Raw genomic sequence first — 23,035 nt, forward strand, 5'->3', positions numbered from 1 at the left:
ACCGCTACACACCATTGATTTACAGGGTCCTGTCCCTCCACTGGCATCTAAGCCCAGATACACCATTGATTTACAGGGTCCTGTCCCTCCACTGGCATCTAAGCCCAGATACACCATTGATTTACAGGGTCCTGTCCCTCCACTGCCAGTCTAAGCCCAGATACACCACTGATTTACAGGATCCCATCCCTCCACTGCCAGTCTAAGCCCAGATACACCACTGATTTACAGGATCCCATCCCTCCACTGCCAGTCTAAGCCCAGATACACCATTGATTTACAGGGTCCTGTCCCTCCACTGCCAGTCTAAGCCCAGTTACATAAGAACATAGGAAATAGGAGCAGGAGTAGGCCATTTGGCCCCTCGAGCCTGCTCTGCCATTTAATGAGATCATGGCTGATCTGATCTTGGGCTCAGCTCCATTTCCCTGCCCGCTCCCCATAACCCTTCACTCCCTTATTGTTCAAAAATCTGTCTATCTCCACCTTAAATATATTCAATGACCCAGCCTCCACAGCTCTCTGGGGCAGAGAATTCCACACATTTACGACCCTCAGAGAAGAAATTACTCCTCATCTCAGTTTTAAATGGGTGACCTCTTATTCTGAAACAATGCCCCCAAGTTCTAGATTCCCCCATGAGGGGAAACATCTTCTCTGTATTTACCTTGTCGAGACCCCTCAGTATCTTATATGTTTCAATAAGATCACCTCTCATTCTCTAAACTCCAATGAGTATAGGCCCAACCTGCTCAACCTTTCCTCATAAGTCAACCCCGTCATCTCAGGAATCAACCTCATGAACCTTCTCTGAACTGCCTCCAATGCAAGTATATCCTTCCTTAAATAAGGAGACCAAAGCTGTACGCAGTACTCAAGGTGTGGTCTCATCAATGCCCTGTACAGTTGTAGCAGGACTTCCCTACTTTTATACTCCACCCCCTTGCAATAAAGGCCAACATTCCATTTGCCTTCTTGATTACTTGCTGTACCTGCATGCTAACTTTTTGTGTTTCATGCACAAGGACCCCCAGGTCCCTCTGAACTGTAGTATTTTGTAATCTCTCTCCATTTAAATAATAGTTTGCTTTTTTATTTTTCTTACCAAAGTGGATAACCTCACACTTTCCCACATTATACTCCATCTGCCAAATGTTTGCCCACTCACTTAGTCTGTCTATATCCCTTTGCAGATTCTTTGTGTCCTCTTCACAACTTGCTTTCCCGCCTAACTTTGTATCATCAGCAAATTTGGCTACATTACACTCGGTCCCTTCATCCGTCATTAATATAGATTGTAAATAGTTGGGGCCCCAGCACTGATCCCTGTGGCACCCCACTAGTTACTGTTTGCCAACCAGAAAATGACCCATTTATCCCAACTCTCTTTTTTCTGTTAGTTGGCCAATCCTCTATCCATGCTAATATATTTCCCCTAACCCCGTGAGCTCTTATCTTGTACAGTAACCTTTTATGTGGCACCTTATCGAATGCCTTCTGGAAATCCAAATACACCACATCCACTAGTTCCCCTTTATCCACCCTGCTCGTTACATCCTCAAAGAACTCCAGCAAATTTGTTAAACATGATTTCCCGTTCATAAAACCATGCTGACTCTGCTTGACTGTATCGTGATTTTCTAAATGCCCTGCTACTGCTTCCTTAATAATGGACTCCAGCATTTTCCCAATGACAGATGTTAGGCTAACTGGTCTATAGTTTCCAGCTTTCTGTCTCCCTCCCTTCTTAAATAGGGGCGTTACATTTGTGGTTTTCCAATCCGCTGGGACCTCTCCAGAATCCAGGGAATTTTGGTAGATTACCACCAATGCATCCACTATCTCTGCAGCCACTTATTTTACGACCCTAGAATGCAGGCCATCTGGTCCAGGGGACTTGTCCACCTTTAGTCCCATTATTTTACCGAGTACTTTTTCTTTAGTGATAGTGATTGTTTAAGTTCCCCCCTCCCCATAGCCCCTTGATTATGTAATATTGGGATGGTTTTAGTGTCTTCTACCGTGAAGACTGATACATAATATTTGTTCAAAGTCTCTGCCATTTCCCTGTTCCCCATTATTAATTTCCCAGTCTCATCCTCTAAGGGACCAACGTTTACTTTAGCTACTCTCTTCCTTTTTATATACCTGTAGAAACTCTTACTATCTGTTTTTATATTTCTTGCTAGTTTACTCTCAATCCATGTTCTCTCTCTATTTTTTTTTAGTCGTCCTTTGCTGGTTTTTAAAAATTTCCCAATCCTCTGGACTTCCACTATTCTTGGCAACATTGTATGCCTTTGTTTTCAATTTGATACCATCGTTCACTTCCTTAGTTAGCCACGGATGGTGCTCCCTTCTCTTAGTCTTTCTTTCTCACTGGAATATATTTTTGTTGAGTTACGAAATATCTCCCATTGCTTATCAACTGTCTTACCCTTTAATCTATTTTCCCCAGTCCACTTTAGCCAACTCTGCCTTCATACTTTTGTAATTGCCTTTATTTAAGATCAAGACACTGGTTTGAGACCCAACTTTTTCACCCTCCAATTGAATTTGAAATTCAACCATGCTATGATCACTCTTCCCAAGAGGATCCTTTACTATGAGATCATTTATTAATCCTGTCTCATTACACAGTACCAGATCTAAGAAAGCCTGCTCCCTGGTTGGTTCCACAATGTATTGTACAATGAAACCATCCCGGATACACTCTATGAACTCTTCCTCGAGGCTACCTTGGCCAATTTAATTAGTCCAATCAATATGAAGATTAAAATCACTCATGATTATTGCTGTACCTTTCTTACAAGCCTCCATTATTTCTTGATTTATACTCTGTCCTACAGTGTAGCTACTGTTAGGGGGCCTATAGACCACTCCCACCAGTGACTTCTTTCCCTTATTATTTCTTATCTCCACCCAAACTGATTCTACATCTTGATCTTCTGAGCCAATTATCATTTCTCACTACTGCACTGATCTCATCGTTTATTAACAAAGCTACCCCGCCTCCTTTTACTTTCTGTCTATCCTTCTGAAATGTCAAATACCCCTGAATATTCAGTTCCCAGCCTGTCACCTTGCAACCACGTCTCTGTAGTGGCTATCAGATCATACCCATTTATATCTACTTGTGCCGTCAACTCATCTATCTTGTTGCGAATGCTGCGTGCATTCAGATATAGAGCTTTTAACTTTGTCTTTTTATTATTTTTCCGTGCTTTGACCCCACTTTTTGATGCACTCTTATTTTTATACATTCTGTCCCTTCCCGTCACACTCTGGTTACCATTATCCCCATCGCTACCCTGCTCTATTGCCTTCTCCTTTCTCTTTGACTTTTTAAATTCCTGCTCACCTGAACCCTCCCCCCCCCCCCTCTATTTAGTTTAAAGCCCTCTCTACAGCCCTAGTTATTCAATTTGCCAGGACGCTAGCCCCAGCATGGTTCAAGTGAAGCCCGTCCCAATGGAACAGCTCCCTCTTACCCCAGTACTGGTGCCAGTGCCCCATGAATCAAAACCCATTTCTCCCACACCAGTCTTTGAGCCACACGTTCATCTCTCTGATCTTATTTACCCTATGCAAATTTGCTCGTGGCTCAGGTAGTAATCCAGAGATTATTACCTTTGTGGTTCTGCTTTTTAAATTTAGCCCCTAGCTGCTCATACTCCCTCAGCAGAACCTCTTTCTCTGTTCTACCTATGTCATTGGTACCTACGTGGACCACAACAACTGGATCTTTCCCCTCCCACTCCAAGTTTCTCTCCAGCCCAGAGGAGATGTCCTTAACCCCAGCACCGGGCAGGCAACACAACTTTCAGGACTCACGCTCTCGGCTGCAGAGAACAGTATCTATCCCCCTAACTATACTATCCCCTTCCACTACTACATTTCTTTTTACTCCCCCAACTTTAATGGTCCCCTGTACCACAGTGCTGTGGTCAGTTTGCTCATCCTTCCTGCAGTCCCTGCTCTCATCCACACAGGGAGTAAGAACCTCGTACCTGTTGGACAAGTGCAAGAGCTGAGGCTCCTCCAATGTTACCTTCTGGATCCCCATACCTGCCTCACTCGTAGTCACACCCTCCTGTCCCTGACCGCGGGCCAAATCTGAAGTATTTAACCTAAGGGGTGTGACTGCCTCCTGGAACACAGTGTCCAGGTAACTCTCCCCCTGCCTGAAGCTCGGACTCCAGCTCATCAACTCTGAGCCGAAGTTCCTCGAGCCGCCGACACTTACTGCAGGTGTGGTCGCTGTGGTTCACACTGGTGTCCACCAGCTCCCACATGCAACAGCTGCAACACATCGCCTGCCCTGCCATCTCTATTATATTTTATTTAATTAATTAGGTTTTCAAGTTTTGAAATATCAATTATCTATGTTTAGTTTTTAATCCCGGCTCTTAATTTAAACCAATGCCCAAGTTTAGAAAAGAGAGAAACACTCACCAACCAATCACTTACCTGCTTTCTTGTGACGTCACACTTTGATCCCCCACCCCACCCCCCTCAGGTCGGTACGCGCAGTTCCCGGCTAGCTCCTTTTATCCCCGCTGGTGTCGCTCCTCAGATCCCGCTCTTCCCTCCACCGCCGACTCCTCGCCATTGATTTACAGGGTCCCGTCCCTCCACTACCAGTCTAAGCCCAGATACCCCATTGATTTACAGGGTCCCGTCCCTCCACTGGCAGTCTAAGCCCAGATACCCCATTGATTTACAGGATCCCGACCCTCCACTGCCAGTCTAAACCCAGATACCCCATTGATTTACAGGGTCCCGTCCCTCCACTGCCAGTCTAAGCCCAGATACCCCATTGATTTACAAGGTCCCGTCCCTCCACTGCCAGTCTAAGCCCAGATACCCCATTGATTTACACAGTCCCGTCCCTCCACTGCCAGTCTAAGCCCAGATACCCCATTGATTTACAGGGTCCCGTCCCTCCACTGCCAGTCTAAGCCCAGATACCCCATTGATTTACACAGTCCCGTCCCTCCACTGCCAGTCTAAGCCCAGATACCCCATTGATTTACAGGGTCCCGTCCCTCCACTGCCAGTCTAAGCCCAGATACCCCACTGATTTACAGGGTCCCGTCCCTCCACTGCCAGTCTAAGCCCAGATACCCCATTGATTTACAGGGTCCCGTCCCTCCACTGCCAGTCTAAGCCCAAATACCCCATTGATTTACAGGGTCCGTCCCTCCACTGCCAGTCTAAGCCCAGGTACCCCATTGATTTACAGGGTCCCGTCCCTCCACTGCCAGTCTAAACCCAGATACCCCATTGATTTACACAGTCCCATCCCTCCACTGCCAGTCTAAGCCCAGGTACCCCATTGATTTACAGGGTCCCGACCCTCCACTGCCAGTCTAAGCCCAGATACACCATTAATTTACAGGGTCCCGTCCCTTCACTGCCAGTCTAAGCCCAGATACACCATTAATTTACAGGGTCCCATTAAAATTCTCATCCTGTGCTCAAATCCCTCCATAGCTTCACCCTTCCCCCTTCCCCCTTCCCTAACCTCCTTCAGCCCAACAGCCCTCCAAGAACTCTACGCTCCTGAACTCTGACCTCTTCTCCGGCCCCCTCTCCTTTGCCCCACCATTGGCTGCTGTGCCTTCAGGCGTCTCGGCCCAAAGCTCTGGAATTCCTTCCCTAAACCTTCTTACCTCTCTACCCCTCTCTCCTACTTTGACACCCACCTCCTTGACCAAACTCTCCTAATGTCTCCTTCTTGGGTTCGGTATCAATTTTTGTCCGACTACCCTCCTGTGAAGCACCTGGGGGTATTTTACTATATTAAAAACGCTATATAAAGTCATTATTGTTAACTATTTAAAGCAAACTATTTTTAATTTTAAAGGGGTTTCAGGAGGGGTAAGGGTGAGTCAATGTCATCGAAATAAAACCTTAGGACAGACTTCTGCAGATGGCTCACACCCAAATATTAAATTGCCGTTTCCTCTTCTCGATATTAACCAATCTGCTGTGTATTTCAAACATTTTCTGTTTTCAAAATCATTACAGCCCGGGGCTAGAAATTACAAGAGTGAACAACCCCTCAATCCAGCAGCACCACACTCTCGTTAAATCATTCAAATTATACATGTTAATGCCTCTGTTCAAACAGTGAGAGGAAAGGCAGAGAATGTGTAAACGGCTTATCTGCTATCTTCGCCACATTGTTACTAGTCTATATTGCTCTTTTGACCCGGTCATCCTAACAAGCAGACACATAGGTTGAAATTGGCCATCAACTTAAAGTGCTGATGGTCAGCAAGTATGTCCTGGAGTGGGGAGAGAGGGAGGAGGTCCAAAGTGTTGCATCAGATCATTCGGACATGATTTCATACCAATCAATCACCACACGAGTTACCTCCGGACTGCTGTCTACAGGCTAGGCCGACAGCGACAAAGGGAGAAGTGGACGGGGTAGGTTTACGATCTACCCTCTTGCCTGGAGATGGTTTGTGGGGTCAGGAGAACATAGCGAGAGTCCAAACCCACCCTGTTACTGATCTGAGCTTCATCAAGATGACAGGCAGTGAGCTGAGGCTGTGGTGCTTCCCAGAGGGGAAGAGGGCGGGGTGGAGGTGAGGTGGAACGGGAGCCCTGCTTGGAGCTGGGTACAGGGCTCCGTGGTGACCCAGGGAGAAGGCCATGCACCCATCGACTCAGCTGCTGAGATGTCAGGCCCAAGACAAAAATTACAGAAAAAGGGAGACATTTGTTCCCCATAGAAAGAAAAGCAAAAACAAATTTAAAACAAAATTAGAAAAAAATAGTCCAAAGGATAATAGCCTGCACAAAGTGAGTTTGTTCACAACTTTCAATACAATCACGATTTTACAATGTGACTATTACATTACAGCATACATCCTTGGAGTCTAAATTCGGATTGGAGTGAGGAGGGCGGAGCTGTGAGCAATGCCTGGAGAACTGTGGGTGGGACAGGGAGCTGTGAGCAATTTTCGGGGGATCTGTGGGTGGGACAGGGAGCTGTGAGCAATGCCTGGGGATCTGTGGGTGGGACAGGGAGCTGTGAGCAATGTTCGGGGGATCTGTGGGTGGGACAGGGAGCTGTGAGCAATGTTCGGGGGATCTGTGGGTGGGACAGGGAGCTGTTAGCAATGTTTGGGGGATCTGTGGGTAGGACAGGGAGCTGTGAGCAATGTTCGGGAGATCTGTGGGTGGGACAGGGAGTTGTGAGCAATGGTCGGGGGATCTGTGGGTGGGACAGGGAGCTGTGAGCAATGGTCGGGGATCTGTGGGTGGGACAGGGAGCTGTGAGCATTGTTCGGGGATCTGTGGGTGGGACAGGGAGCTGTGAGCAATGCCTGGGGATCTGTGGGTGAGACAGGGAGCTGTGAGCAATGTTCGGGGATCTGTGGGTGGGACAGGGAGCTGTGAGCAATGCCTGGGGATCTGTGGGTGAGACAGGGAGCTGTGAGCAATGCCTGGGGATCTGTGGGTGAGACAGGGAGCTGTGAGCAATGTTCGGGGATCTGTGGGTGGGACAGGGAGCTGTGAGCAATGTTCGGGGGATCTGTGGGTGGGACAGGGAGCTGTTAGCAATGTTCGGGGGATCTGTGGGTGGGACAGGGAGCTGTTAGCAATGTTCGGGGGATCTGTGGGTAGGACAGGGAGCTGTGAGCAATGTTCGGGGGATCTGTGGGTGGGACAGGGAGCTGTGAGCATTGTTCGGGGATCTGTGGGTGGGACAGGGAGCTGTGAGCAATGCCTGGGGATCTGTGGGTGAGACAGGGAGCTGTGAGCAATGTTCGGGGATCTGTGGGTGGGACAGGGAGCTGTGAGCAATGGTCGGGGATCTGTGGGTGGGACAGGGAACTGTGAGCCATGTTCGGGGGATCTGTGGGTGGGACAGGGAGCTGTGAGCAATGTTCGGGGGATCTGTGGGTGGGACAGGGAGCTGTGAGCAATGTTCGGGCGATCTGTGGGTGGGACAGGGAGCGGTGAGCAATGTTCGGGGATCTGTGGGTGGGACAGGGAGCTGTGAGCAATGTTCGGGAGATCTGTGGGTGGGACAGGGAGCGGTGAGCAATGTTCGGGGGATCTGTGGGTGGGACAGGGAGCTGTGAGCAATGTTCGGGGGATCTGTGGGTGGGACAGGGAGCTGTGAGCAATGTTCGGGCGATCTGTGGGTGGGACAGGGAGCTGTGAGCAATGGTCGGGGATCTGTGGGTGGGACAGGGAGCTGTGAGCAATGTTCGGGGGATCTGTGGGTGGGACAGGGAGCTGTGAGCAATGTTCGGGGGATCTGTGGGTGGGACAGGGAGCTGTGAGCAATGTTCGGGGGATCTGTGGGTGGGACAGGGAGCTGTGAGCAATGTTCGGGGGATCTGTGGGTGGGACGGAGCTGTGAGCAATGGTCGGGAGAACTGTGGGTGGGACAGGGAGCTGTGAGCAATGTTCGGGGGATCTGTGGGTGGGACAGGGAGCTGTGGGCAATGTTCGGGGGATCTGTGGGTGGGACAGGGAGCTGTGAGCAATGTTCGGGGGATCTGTGGGTGGGACAGGGAGCTGTGAGCAATGTTCGGGGGATCTGTGGGTGGGACAGGGAGCTGTGAGCAATGGTCGGGGATCTGTGGGTGGGACAGGGAGCTGTGAGCAATGTTCGGGGATCTGTGGGTGGGACGGGGAGCTGTGAGCAATGGTCGGGGGATCTGTGGGTGGGACAGGGAGCTGTGAGCAATGTTCAGGGATCTGTGGGTGGGACAGGGAGCTGTGAGCAATGGTCGGGGGATCTGTGGGTAGGACAGGGAGCTGTGAGCAATGTTCGGGGGATCTGTGGGTGGGACAGGGAGCTGTGAGCAATGTTCGGGGGATCTGTGGGTGCGACATGGAGCTGTGAGCAATGTTCGGGGGATCTGTGGGTGGGACAGGGAGCTGTGGGCAATGTTCGGGGGATCTGTGGGTGGGACAGGGAGCTGTGAGCAATGGTCGGGAGATCTGTGGGTGGGACAGGGAGCTGTGGGCAATGTTCGGGGATCTGTGGGTGGGACAGGGAGCTGTGAGCAATGTTTGGGGCTCTGTGGGTGGGACAGGGAGTTGTGAGCAATGTTCGGGGGATCTGTGGGTGGGACAGGGAGCTGTGAGCAATGTTCGGGGGATCTGTGGGTGGGACAGGGAGCTGTGAGCAATGTTCGGGGGATCTGTGGGTGGGACAGGGAGCTGTGAGCAATGTTCGGGGATCTGTGGGTGGGACAGGGAGCTGTGAGCAATGGTCGGGGATCTGTGGGTGGGACAGGGAACTGTGAGCCATGTTCGGGGGATCTGTGGGTGGGACAGGGAGCTGTGAGCAATGTTCGGGGGATCTGTGGGTGGGACAGGGAGCTGTGAGCAATGTTCGGGGGATCTGTGGGTGGGACAGGGAGCTGTGAGCAATGGTCGGGAGATCTGTGGGTGGGACAGGTAGCTATGGGAAATGATCGGGGATCTGTGAGTGGGACAGGGAGCTGTGAGCAATGTTTGGGAGATCTGTGGGTGGGACAGGGAGCTGTGAGCAATGTTCGGGAGATCTGTGGGTGGGACAGGGAGCTGTGAGCAATGTTCGGGGGATCTGTGGGTGGGACAGGGAGCTCTGAGCTATGTTCGGGGGATCTGTGGGTGGGACAGGGAGCTGTGAGCAATGGTCGGGGATCTGTGGGTGGGACAGGGAGCTGTGAGCAGTGGTCGGGGGATCTGTGGGTGGGACAGGGAGCTGTGAGCAATGTTCGGGGATCTGTGGGTGGGACAGGGAGCTGTGAGCAATGTTCGGGGGATCTGTGGGTGGGACAGGGAGCTGTGAGCAATGTTCGGGGATCTGTGGGTGGGACAGGGAGCTGTGAGCAATGTTCGGGGGATCTGTGGGTGGGACAGGGAGCTGTGAGCAATGTTCGGGGGATCTGTGGGTGGGACGGAGCTGTGAGCAATGTTCGGGGATCTGTGGGTGAGACAGGGAGCTGTGAGCAATGTTCGGGGATCTGTGGGTGGGACAGGGAGCTGTGAGCAATGTTCGGGAGATCTGTGGGTTGGACAGGGAGCTGTGAGCAATGTTCGGGGATCTGTGGGTGGGACAGGAAGCTGTGAGCAATGGTCGGGGGATCTGTGGGTGGGACAGGGAGCTGTGAGCAATGTTCGGGGGATCTGTGGGTGGGACAGGGAGCTGTGAGCAATGTTCGGGGGATCTGTGGGTGGGACGGAGCTGTGAGCAATGGTCGGGAGAACTGTGGGTGGGACAGGGAGCTGTGAGCAATGTTCGGGGTATCTGTGGGTGGGACAGGGAGCTGTGGGCAATGTTCGGGGGATCTGTGGGTGGGACAGGGAGCTGTGAGCAATGTTCGGGGGATCTGTGGGTGGGACAGGGAGCTGTGAGCAATGTTCGGGGATCTGTGGGTGGGACAGGGAGCTGTGAGCAATGGTCGGGGATCTGTGAGCAATGTTCGGGGATCTGTGGGTGGGACGGGGAGCTGTGAGCAATGGTCGGGGGATCTGTGGGTGGGACAGGGAGCTGTGAGCAATGTTCAGGGATCTGTGGGTGGGACAGGGAGCTGTGAGCAATGGTCGGGGGATCTGTGGGTAGGACAGGGAGCTGTGAGCAATGTTCGGGGGATCTGTGGGTGGGACAGGGAGCTGTGAGCAATGTTCGGGGGATCTGTGGGTGCGACATGGAGCTGTGAGCAATGTTCGGGGGATCTGTGGGTGGGACAGGGAGCTGTGAGCAATGTTCGGGGATCAGTGGGTGGGACAGGGAGCTGTGAGCAATGGTCGGGGGATCTGTGGGTAGGACAGGGAGCTGTGAGCAATGTTCGGGGGATCTGTGGGTGGGACAGGGAGCTGTGAGCAATGTTCGGGGGATCTGTGGGTGCGACATGGAGCTGTGAGCAATGTTCGGGGGATCTGTGGGTGGGACAGGGAGCTGTGGGCAATGTTCGGGGGATCTGTGGGTGGGACAGGGAGCTGTGAGCAATGGTCGGGAGATCTGTGGGTGGGACAGGGAGCTGTGGGCAATGTTCGGGGATCTGTGGGTGGGACAGGGAGCTGTGAGCAATGTTTGGGGCTCTGTGGGTGGGACAGGGAGTTGTGAGCAATGTTCGGGGGATCTGTGGGTGGGACAGAGAGCTGTGAGCAATGTTCGGGGGATCTGTGGGTGGGACAGGGAGCTGTGAGCAATGTTCGGGGGATCTGTGGGTGGGACAGGGAGCTGTGAGCAATGGTCGGGGATCTGTGGGTGGGGCAGGGAGCTGTGAGCAATGGTCGGGGATCTGTGGGTGGGACAGGGAGCTACGAGCAATGTTCAGGGATCTGTGGGTGGGACAGGGAGCTGTGAGCAACGTTCGGGGATCTGTGGGTGGGTCAGGGAGCTGTGAGCGGGTCAGGGAGCTGTGAGCAATGTTCGGGGGATCTGTGGGTGGGACAGGGAGCTGTGAGCAATGTTCGGGGGATCTGTGGGTGGGACAGGGAGCTGTGAGCAATGGTCGGGAGATCTGTGGGTGGGACAGGTAGCTATGGGAAATGATCGGGGATCTGTGAGTGGGACAGGGAGCTGTGAGCAATGTTTGGGAGATCTGTGGGTGGGACAGGGAGCTGTGAGCAATGTTTGGGAGATCTGTGGGTGGGACAGGGAGCTGTGAGCAATGTTTGGGAGATCTGTGGGTGGGACAGGGAGCTGTGAGCAATGTTTGGGAGATCTGTGGGTGGGACAGGGAGCTGTGAGCAATGTTTGGGAGATCTGTGGGTGGGACAGGGAGCTGTGAGCAATGTTTGGGAGATCGGTGGGTGGGACAGGGAGCTGTGAGCAATGTTTGGGTGATCTGTGGGTGGGACAGGGAGCTGTGAGCAATGTTTGGGTGATCTGTGGGTGGGACAGGGAGCTGTGAGCAATGTTCGGGAGATCGGTGGGTGGGACAGGGAGCTGTGAGCAATGTTCGGGGATCTGTGAGTGGGACAGGGAGCTGTGAGCAATGGTCGGGAGATCTGTGGGTGGGACAGGGAGCTATGGGAAATGATCGGGGATCTGTGAGTGGGACAGGGAGCTGTGAGCAATGTTTGGGAGATCTGTGGGTGGGACAGGGAGCTGTGAGCAATGTTTGGGTGATCTGTGGGTGGGACAGGGAGCTGTGAGCAATGTTCGGGAGATCGGTGGGTGGGACAGGGAGCTGTGGCTCAATCTACAACCTTCTGTCTCAGAGGGCAGAGTGCTAACACTGAGCCGCAGCTGACACCCAAACCAGAAGCGATTTGAACCATGTTCATTCTTAAAAATTAATGATTAAAAGATCTGTGTGACTCCTGATTATAAAAGTCACTCCCAATATTTCCCTTATATTGAAGCTTGTGTGAAGGAATCGCAGACATAAGGTTGCTGGCTGGCGCCCCGTGGCACTGTGCTCTGAAACCGCAGTCTGTCACACCTCAGGGTGGCAGGTCACAGGGTTGATCCGAGATCCTCCACACTCACGGTCCCAGAATTTGCTGGAGCGGCACAAGAGGAGGTTCTTAAAAGGTTGGCAGCGCTCAAAGTAGAAAAGTCAGCCGGTCCGGGTGGGATGCATCTTAGGTTGCTGAGGGAAGTAAGGGTGGAGATAGTGGAGGCTCTGGCCACAATTTTCCAATCCTCCTTAGATATAGATGTGGTGCCAGAGGACTGGAGGATTACAAATGTTACACCTCTGTTCAAAAAAAGTGATGGATAAACCCGACAACTACAGGCCAGTCGGCCTAACGTCAGTGTTGGGGAAACTTTTAGAGACAACAATCCGGGTCAAAATTAATCGGCACTTGGAAAAATATGCATTAATAAATCAAAGTAAACACAAATTTGTTAAAGGCAAATTGTGTTGGACTAACTTGATCGAGTTCTTTGATGAAATTACGGAGTGGGTTGATGAGGTTAGTACGGTTGATGTGTACATGGACTTTCAAAAGGCGTTTGATGAAGTATCACATAATAGGCTTGTTACCAAAATTAAAACCCATGGGTTAAAAGGGGCAGTGGCAGCATGGATACAAAATTGGCTAAGGGACAGAAAGCAGAGAGTAGCGGTGAACGGTTGTTTTTTAGACTGGAGGTAAGTGTGCAGTGGTGCTCCCCCGGGGTCAGTATTAGGACCACTGCTCATTTTGATATAGGTATTTTCTGGGATTGTGATCCCAGAAAGGATTCCAACTGAATAGGTTTCCCCACCCCTTTGTCACCCATTTTGCCCGAGTTTCCACAGCCCTCCTGCCCCTGTAAGTATCTCGCAGCTCTACAATGAAGGTGGGACTATCCCAGCACGATGTGAAAGCACTCTATTTTGTTGACAGGTTAAACACCAGGATCCTGACCATTTGCAGGTTAGCGTCGTGTGGTCACCCGACAGGTTGTCACAGAATCATGGAATGGGTTGGAGCACGGAAGGCGGCCATTCGAGCCCCTGCCGTCAGGAATAACATAACTCGTGCCACAAAGACACGAGGCAAAGGCCACACAGGGCTCTGACAATCAATGCCCTTTGAAAGGAGGATGTTAATCTGCAGAAAGTGCTTTAACCCAGCTCCCACACCACAGCCCAGCCCAGCCCCTCCTCAAAGGCTCATTCATCCACCTCTCCAACCGTCGCCCGACAGAAAAAGGACCTTAAATCACCGGGAGCAGAACCGCAGGCATCAAATCAGTCGAACAGAACAGACTTTAAACTCTCAGATCTCTCACCAGGACATTTCATGCGGGGATTGGTGAAGCGCTCCCTGATTTAACTGCACGGATTGTGCGGCAGTCAACACGACAATTGGCGTCTGTATCGCGCCTTTAATCGAGCAAACGGTTCCAAGGCGTCGGGACTCTTGTATTCTCACAATAACCTTTGCTGCAGGTTTGGGACGTCGAGTTGAACTGCTAAAAACAAACGATTCAAACAGGGGAATTATACTTTTACATGAATCCAAATCTATCTGCATTATATATATATCTTCCAATTAAACACCGAACGGTTGCAATTGTCTCCATTCACACTTTCACTCGCAGAAACCGCCCTTTTCAAACGATCGCAATCTGCAGCTTCTTACTTTGCAAACTTGCGCCACTCTGGACTCGGCTGGTCCCGTGCGATCCGCCGAGAGCGACTTGGAATGTTTGCACGGGAGATTGACAGCTGCCGGGGGGGTCGCCTAGCAACCAGCGCACGCCGGAAGTCGCCTAGCAACCAGCGCACGCCGGAAGTCACGGCCTTCGTGATTGGCAGGTTCCGTCACGGTTGCTGAGCGACAGCCGGACGCCGGAAGCAGCGGGCGGGAATTTTAGCGCCGAGTGAAGCGGGGCGATGAGGGGTTTTGGAGCAGACAGAGAGAGCGAGAGCCGAGCCCCTGGGTCAGAGAGAATCACAATCATACAGCACAGGAGGAGGCCACTCGGCCCATCGTGCCTGGGCCGGCTCTTTGAAAGAGCTATCCAATTGGTCCCACCCCCCCTCTTTCCCCACAGCCCTGCAATTTTTTTTCCTTTTTAAGTATATATTCATTTCCTTTTTAAAAGTTACTATTGAATCTGCTTCCACCTGCCTTTGCGTAAAAAAAACAATTTTTTTTGCCAATTATCTTAAATCTGCATCCTCTGGTTACTGACCCACTGGAAACAGTTTCTTCCAGTCCACTCTATCAAAACCCCGGTTCAATTTGAACACCTTTATTAAATCTCATTTTAACCTTCTCTGTTCTAAGGAGAACAACCCCAGCTTCTCTAAGTCTTTCCACATACCTCAAGTCCCTCATCCCTGGTACCATTCTAGTAAACACGATAGCAAAATACTGCAGGTGCTGGAAATCTGAAATAACAACAGAAAACACTCAGCAGGCCAGGCAGCATCCGTGGAGAGAGAAAAAGAGTTAACTTTTCAGGTCTGTGACCCTTCCTCAGAACTATTCTAGTCAATCTCCTCGCCACCCTCCCCAATCCTTCCTAAAGTGTGGTGCTCAGAATTGGACACAATACTCTAGCCGATGTCTAACCAGTGATTTATAAAGGTTTACCATAACTTTCTTGCTTTTGTACTCTATGGGCTGGATTTTGCCAATGGGGAGCTTTTGGAGGCGGGACTCCCACTTACATAAGTACATAAGAAATAGGAGCAGGAGTAGGCCAATCGGCCCCTCGAGCCTGCTCCACCATTCAATAAGATCATGGCTGATCTGATCCTAACCTCAAATCTTCTATCACTCTGCATCCACCCGAACCCATGTGATCTCCTGGGAGAGGCAAAAAACCAGATAAAGACCCAATGGCCAATTTGGGAGAAAAAAATCTGGGAAATTCCTCTCCGACCCATCTAGGCGATCGAAATTCTTCCAGGAGATCACTCTGTCCCTATATTTTCTACAGTACTTACCTTCTGTAAAGGCGATCTCCACCCCAGCCAGGAACAGGAATAAAACCATCTCCTGAAATCTAACACAGAATTAGAACACAGTAGGAGCAGAACCAGGCTACACGGCCCCTGGGCCCACTCCACTACCCACAGGGCCATGACCATTCCGAACCCAGACTCATGTCCAATTTCCTGCCCGCTCCCCGTAACCCTTAATTCCCTTTACTTCTAGGAAACTATCTATTTCTGTTTTAAATTTATTTAATGATGTAGCTTCCACAGCTTTCTGGGGCAGCAAATTCCACAAACCTACCACCCTCTGAGTGAAGAAGTTTCTCCTCATCTCAGTTTTGAATGAGCAGCCCCTTATTTTAAGATTATGCCCCCTAGTTCTAGTTTCACCCATCATTGGGAACATCCTCACCGCATCCACCCGATCAAGCCCCTTCACAATCTTATATGTTTCAATAAGATCGCCTCTCATTCTTCTGAACTCCAATGAGTAGAGTCCCAATCTACTCAACCTCTCCTCATATGACCACCCCCTCATCCCCGGGATTAACCGAGTGAACCTTCTTTGTACTGACTCGAGAGCAAGTATGTCTTTTCTTAAGTATGGACACCAAAACTGTATGCAGTATTCCAGGTGCGGCCTCACCAATACCTTGTACAACTGCAGCAATACCTCCCTGTTTTTATATTCCAACCCCCTAGCAATAAAAGCCAACATTCCATTGGCCTTCTTAATCACTTGCTGCACCTGCATACTAACTTTTTGAGTTTCGTGCACCAGGACCCCCAGATCCCTTTGTACTACAGTACTTTCCAGTTTCTTGCCATTAAGATAATAACTTGCTCTATGATTTTTCCTGCCAAAGTGCATAACCTCACACTTTCCAGTATTGTATTCCATCTGCCAAATCTCTGCCCACTTGCTTAGCCTGTCTATGTCCCTTTGCAGGTTTTTTATGTCCTCCTCACTCACTACTTTCCGTCCCATCTTTGTATCATCTGCAAACTTTGATATGTTACACTCGGTCCCCTCCTCCAAATCGTTAATATAGATTGTAAAGAGTTGGGGACCCAGCACTGACCCCTGCGGAACACCACTAGTTACTGGTTGCCAATCTGAGAACGAACCATTTATCCCAACTCTCTGCTTTCTGTTAGAGAGCCAATCCTCCACCCACGCCAGAATATTACCCCCAATCCCGTGATTTTTTATCTTGAGCAATAATCTTTTGTGTGGCACCTTGTCAAATGCCTTTTGGAAGTCTAAATACACTACGTCCACTGGTTCCCCTTTATCCACCCTGTATGTTACTTCCTCAAAAAACTCAAGCAAATTTGTTAAACATGACTTCCCCTTCATGAAACCATGCTGAGTTTGCCCTATTAAATTATGTTTATCCAAATGTCCCGTTACTGTCTCCTTAATAATGGACTCTAACATTTTACCAACCACAGATGTTAGGCTAACAGGTCTATAGTTTCCAGCCTTCTGCCTACTACCCTTTTTAAATAAGGGTGTTACATTAGCAGTTTTCCAATCTGCCGGGACCTTTGCTGAGTCCAGTGAGTTTTGGAAAATTATTACCAATGCATCCACAATCCCTACCGCAACTTCCCTCAAGACCCTGGGATGCAAGCCATCAGGTCCAGGGGATTTATCCGCCTTGAGTCCCATTATTTTACCAAGTACCACTTCCTTAGTGATTTTAATCGTATTTAGTTCCTCCCCCCCTAGAGCCCCCTGTTTGTCCAGTGTTGGGATATTCTTAGTGTCCTCTACTGTAAAGACTGATACAAAATAATTGTTCAGTGTTTTTGCCATCTCCATGTTTCCCACCATTAATTTCCCGGTCTCATCCTCTAAGGGACCAACATTTACTTTAGCCACCCTTTTTCTTTTTATATAACTATAGAAACTTTTACTGTCTGTTTTTATATTTTTTGCTAATTTACTTTCATAATCTATCTTCCCTTTCTTAATCAATCTTTTTGTTATTTTTTGCTGTCTTTTAAAGACTTCCCAATCTTCCATCCTCCCACTAGATTTGGCTACCTTATATGCCCTTGTTTTTAGTCGGATACTATCCTTAATTACTTTACTTAGCCACGGATGGCTATCTTTTCTTTTACACCCTTTTTTCCTCAGTGGAATATATTTTTTTTGGAAGTTGTAAAATAACTCCTTAAATGTACACCACTGGTCATGTACCGTCTTACCCTTTAATCTATTTTCCCAGTCCACTCTAATTAATTCCGCTCTCATACCTTCATAGTCTCCTTTATTCAAGCTCAGCACGCTTGTTTGAGATCCAACCTTCTCACCCTCTAATTGAATATGGAACTCAACCATGTTATGGTCACTCATTCCAAGGGGATCCTTTACTAGGACATTTTTAATTAATCCTGTCTCATTACACAGGACCAAATCTAAGGTTGCTTGCCCCCTGGTCGGTTCAGTTACATACTGCTCAAGAAACCCATCCCTAATACACTCAATGAACTCTTCCTCAAGGCTGCTCTGCCCAATTTGATTTGTCCAGTTAATATGATAATTAAAATCCCCCATAATTATAGCTGTTCCCTTATTACAAGCCTCAACTATTTCCTGATTAATACTCCGTCCAACAGAGTTGCAACTGTTCGGAGGCCTATAGACTACACCCACTAGTGTTTTTTTCCCCTTATTATTCCTTACCTCCAATCCCGCCTCCATCAACTTCTTTTGTACTCAGTACCTCTATTTATGAAGCCCAGGATCCCATATGCTTTGCTAACCACTCTCTCAATATGTCCCGCCACCTTCAGGGACCTATGCACATTAACTCCCAGGTCCCTCTGTCCCTGCACACCCTTTAAAACTGTGCCATTAAGTCTACATTGCCTCTCCCTGTTCCTTCTGCCAAAATGCATCACCTCACACTTTTCTGTATTAAATTCCATCTGCCACTTGTCTGCCCATTCTATGTCCTGTTGCAGTCGATTGGTATCATCATCACTGTTTGCCACACCCCCAAGTTTGGCGTCATCGGCAAATTTAGAAATTCTACTCTGTATTCCAATATCCAGGTAATTTATATATATCAAAAAAAGCAGTGGCCCCAGCACTGACCCTTGGGGAACATCACTGTCTACCATCCTCCAGTCTGTAAAACAGCCATTTACCTCAACTCGCTGTTTTCTGTCCTTAAACCAATTCCTTATCCAAGCTGCCACTGACCCACCTATTCCATGAGCCTCAATTTTGTTAACCAGCCTTCTATGTGGTACTTTGTCAAACGCCTTCCGACAATCCATGTAGACAACATCCATTGCATTCACTTCATCAATCCTCTGTTACTTCAGCAAAGGAGAACTGAAAAAGGAAATAAGAGCGGCAAAGGTAATGTATAAAAATGTATTAGCAGGCAGCATAAAGGGGAACACTAAACTATTTCATAAACATATAAAGAGTGTAAAAGGGTAGTCAAAGGAAGGGTGGGGCCGATTAGGGATCACAAAGGAAATCTTGTGGAGGCAGAGGGCATGGCTGAGGTACTAAATGAGTACTTTGCATCTGCCTTCACTAAAGAAGAGGATGCTGCCAATGGTGAGTAATTGGATAGGATAAAAATAGATAAAGAGGGGGTACGTAAATGGTTTGCAGTGCTCAAAGTAGTAAAGTCACTTGGTTTGGACGAGTTGCATCTTATGTTACTGAGGGAAGTAAGGGTGGAAATAGCAGAGGCTCTGGCCACGATCTTTCAAACCTCATTTGATATGGAGAGGTGCCAGCGGACTGGAAATTTTACACCACTGTTCAAAAAAAGAGAGAGATAAACCACATAACGACCAGCCAGTCAGCCTAATGTCATTGTGTGGGGGTGGGGGGACATTCTAGAAACCATAATCCGGGTCAAACTTAATTGTCACTTGTATTGAACATGGGTTAATAAATGACAGTCAACATGGATTTGTTAAAACCAAATTGTGTCTGACAAACTTGATTTACGTTCTTCAATTAAATAACACAAAGGGTTGAATAAAGAAGCCACATACTCCTTGGAAAATAATAGTCTAAATGGGTTAGAGTAGCAAAGGGATCTAGGGGTACGCATTCACAAATCATTAAAAGTAGCAACACAAGTTAACTAGGCCATAAAAATACAAACAAAGCACGGGCTCATTTCTATGGGAATAGAATTGAAAAGCTGATAAGTTATGTGAAACTTGTACAGAACCTTGGTTAGACCAAACTTTGAGTACTGTGTATAGTTCTGGTCTCCATTATTACAAAAGAGGCACTGGAGAAAATGCAAGAAAAATTTACAAGGATGATCCCAGAACTGCGAGGTTACAACTATCAGGAGAGATTGATCAGGCTGGGGCTCTTTTCTCTAGAAAAGAGAAGGCTGAGGGGTGACCCAATAGAGCTCTTTAAAATTATGAAAAGGTTTGATAGGGTAGACGTAGAGAAGGTGTTTCCATTTGTGGGGGAATCCAAAACTAGGGGCCATAACTATAAGATAGTCACTAATAAATCCAATAGGGAATTCAGGAGAAACCTCTTTACCCAAAGAGTGGTTAGAATGTGGAACTTGCTAGCACATGGAGTAGTTGAGGCGAATAGCAGAGATCCCTTGAAGGGGAAGCTAGAATAAGTACCGGAGGGGGAAAGGAATAGAAGGATAAGCAGACAGGGTTAGATGAAGTAGAGTGGGAGGAGGCTCGTGTGGAGCAGAAACACTGACACAGATCAATTGGGCCGAATGGGGTGGCGGGTTCACAGCGAAGCCAGTGCCGGAGCAGTGAATGACTGGCCACAACTTCAGGATTTCCGTGTTTAGATGTGCACGTGCTAATTCCTGAAGTTGCGGTCAGTTTCAGAGGGATAATGACAGCGAACACTGATAGTTTGCAGTCATTACCCACCGCAAATTCTGGGCCAATCACATCCTTAGTCATCCAGGGAGCTCCAGGTTTGGCTGCCCTTCCTTTCCCTGTCATAGGAATGTGTCTATTCTGTACCTGAAATATCTCCTCCTTGAAGGCCTCCCATTGTTCATTTACTGTTTTACCTGTTAATCTTTGTTTCCATTCCAACTATGCCAGATCCCTTTTCAACTCACTGTTATCAGCCCTCCTCCAGTTGAGTATCTTCACCTTTGATTGTTCCTTGTTCTTTTCCATAACTCCTGTAAACCTAATGATAGTCATCCAAGAGAACCAACCAGAGATGAGGGTATACAATTGGGTCGCAGTGGTCACGTGAGCCCTCAACATTGACTGTAGACCCCACGTCTCAGCTTCAAGTCAAACAAGGTCAGATATACCTCCTGCTAATTACCACGTTCTGCCCCCCACCCTCAACTGACAAATCAATACTCCTCCATGTTAAACACCATTTGGAAAAAAGCATTGATGAAAGCAAGGGAACACATTGTACTCTGGGCAGTGGGCCACAATGTCCAGCACCAAGTGTGGCTCAGTAGTGCCACCACCGACTGAGTTTGCAGAATCCTGAAGGACATAGCGGCCAGAGTGTACCTGCAACAAGTGAAGAAACCAACATCAGCAAGTATCCTAGTTAATCTCATCTTCACCAACCTACCTGTCGCATTGGCAACGGCCACTACACAGCCCTTGTGAAGACAAAGTCTACCCTCCAGAGTGCAGACATTCTCCACTGTATAATGTGGCACTACTGCTGTGCGAAGTGCGACAAAGGACAGATCTAGCTGCCGAAACCTGGGGCATCAGCAGCAGCATAACTGTACGCCATCTCAATCTGTAATCTCATGGCCATCCCCCACTCCTCCATCATCAAACTGGGCAATCAATCCTGCTGTAATGGGGAGAGTAGGAGGGGGTGCCAAGAGCAGTATCAGGCATACCTTAGAATGAGGCAAGTCAGTGAAGCTACTACACAGGGCTACCTATGTGCAAAGTACCAAAAGCAACAGGCAATAAGACAGAGCAAAGCACTCCCACAAGTACCGATCAGCACAAACCTTTAGCCCTGTCACATCCAGTTAAGAATAATGGTGGACAATCAGACAACTAACAGGAGAATTAGGCTTTATTAACATCCTAGCATGAGACAAGTTTGAGATAAGGCTGAAGTACTTGTAAGTGTCGAGTGAATGATCCCACTGGGCCTCCTCCCAAGGTCCCCACCATCATATAAACCAGTGTCTAGCTAATTCGGTTCATTCCATGTTTTTTTTATTATTCGTTCCTGGGATGTGGGCGTCGCTGGCAAGGCCAGCATTTATTGCCCATCCCGAATTGTTCTCGAGAAGGTGGTGGTGAGCCGCCTTCTTGAACCGCTGCAGTCCGTGTGGTGAAGGTACTTCCACAGTGGTTAGGGAGGGAGTTCCAGGATTTTGACCCAGCGACGATGAAAGAACAGCAATATATTTCCAAGTCAGGATGGTGTGTAACTTTGAGGGGAACTTGGAGGTGGTGGTGTTCCCATGCGCCTGCTGCCCTTGTCCTTCTAGGTGGTAGAGGTTGCAGGTTTAGGAGGTGCTGCCGAAGAAGCCTTGGCGAGTTGCTGCAGTGCATCTTGTAGATGGTACACACTGCAGCCACGGTACGCCGGTGGTGGAGGGAGTGAATGTTTAAGATGGTGGATGGGGTGCCAATCAAGCAGGCTGCTTTGTCCTGGATGGTGTCAAGCTTCTTGAGTGTTGTTGGAGCTGCACTCATCCAGGCAAGTGGAGAGTATTTCATCACACTCCTGACTTGTGCCTTGTAAATGGTGGAAAGGCTTTGGGGAGTCAGGAGGTGAGACACTCGCCGCAGAATACACAGCTTCTGACTTGCTCTTGTAGCCACAGTATTTGTGTGACTGGTCCAGTTAAGTGCCTGGTCAATGGTAACCCCCAGCATGTTGATGTCGAGGGCAGCTTGAGCCCAAAATGAGTCAGCACCTTCGGGAGAGGTGGTGAAAATTGGGCAAGAATGTGAGTCCAAAAGAAATGGGTAAAAATGAAAGCTTAATATGTTAATTTAGCCTCACTATATTCAGTGCTACATTGCATGAATGCAAAGCACAATGTGTATTGGTATTTAATGCAATAGGGCAATCACATTACACCTTTTCAAATGGGCACCGGGGCTACCACTAGAACAGATTGGTAGCTGCAGTAGCAGTGAGGGCTCCCATTTTGGTGACTTTTTTCCCCAAGGGTTTGAATGATTTGGCAGGGAGATCCTTCCATCCTACAATGCACAGCTGCTTGGGGTCTACATGGACTGTCACTTGTTACTGCCACAGGAAAAAGTCAGCGCCCAGGCTACTCTGCCCTGCCCGTGGCAAGAGGATGGGTGCAATCCATGGAAACAAAACTAAAGCACAGCAGACAGCGATTAATCTACAACACAGCAGACTGATCAATCCAGAACACCATAGACCGATTAATCCGGAACACAGCAGGCAGTGATTAAGATAGAGCATCGCAGGCGGTGATTAATCGAGAACATGAGGGGGGGCGGGGGGTGCTCGCACTAGATAATGTGTTGCAGTCAATTATCATTCCATCTGGATTCTCTGTGCTGTATTTTGAAGCATTCCACCACTGTGCCGAGACATCAGTATACACTGAGCCAGTGTCCAAACGCTGAAAATTCAGATTTCTTTCATTAGGAACGAAGTTACATGAGTGAGACATCAGAAAGCACCAACACAACAA

At 48.9% G+C, this 23,035-nt stretch overlaps 1 protein-coding gene across 5 annotated transcripts in view; it reads right to left on the reverse strand.

The window, feature by feature from the left end:
- LOC147104526 (uncharacterized) overlaps positions 1-14,159 on the reverse strand; it is a 127,260-nt gene extending 113,101 nt beyond the window's left edge. For all 5 annotated transcript variants that reach the window (XM_085961892.1, XM_085961890.1, XM_085961889.1 and 2 more), the window contains exons 1-2: positions 14,056-14,159; positions 13,703-13,885 (exon numbers count right to left, since the gene is read on the reverse strand). In XM_085961892.1, the coding sequence (XP_085818018.1) occupies positions 13,703-13,715 (13 nt within the window). In that variant the 5' untranslated portion in view covers positions 13,716-13,885; positions 14,056-14,159. The remainder of the gene's footprint in view (positions 1-13,702; positions 13,886-14,055) is intronic.
- Positions 14,160-23,035: the final 8,876 nt, after the last annotated feature.

The sequence above is a fragment of the Somniosus microcephalus genome, chromosome 19 (genome assembly GCF_052327205.1).
Source record: "Somniosus microcephalus isolate GS21.2 chromosome 19, FLI_Smic_1.0, whole genome shotgun sequence".
Classification (NCBI taxonomy): Eukaryota; Metazoa; Chordata; class Chondrichthyes; order Squaliformes; family Somniosidae; genus Somniosus; species Somniosus microcephalus.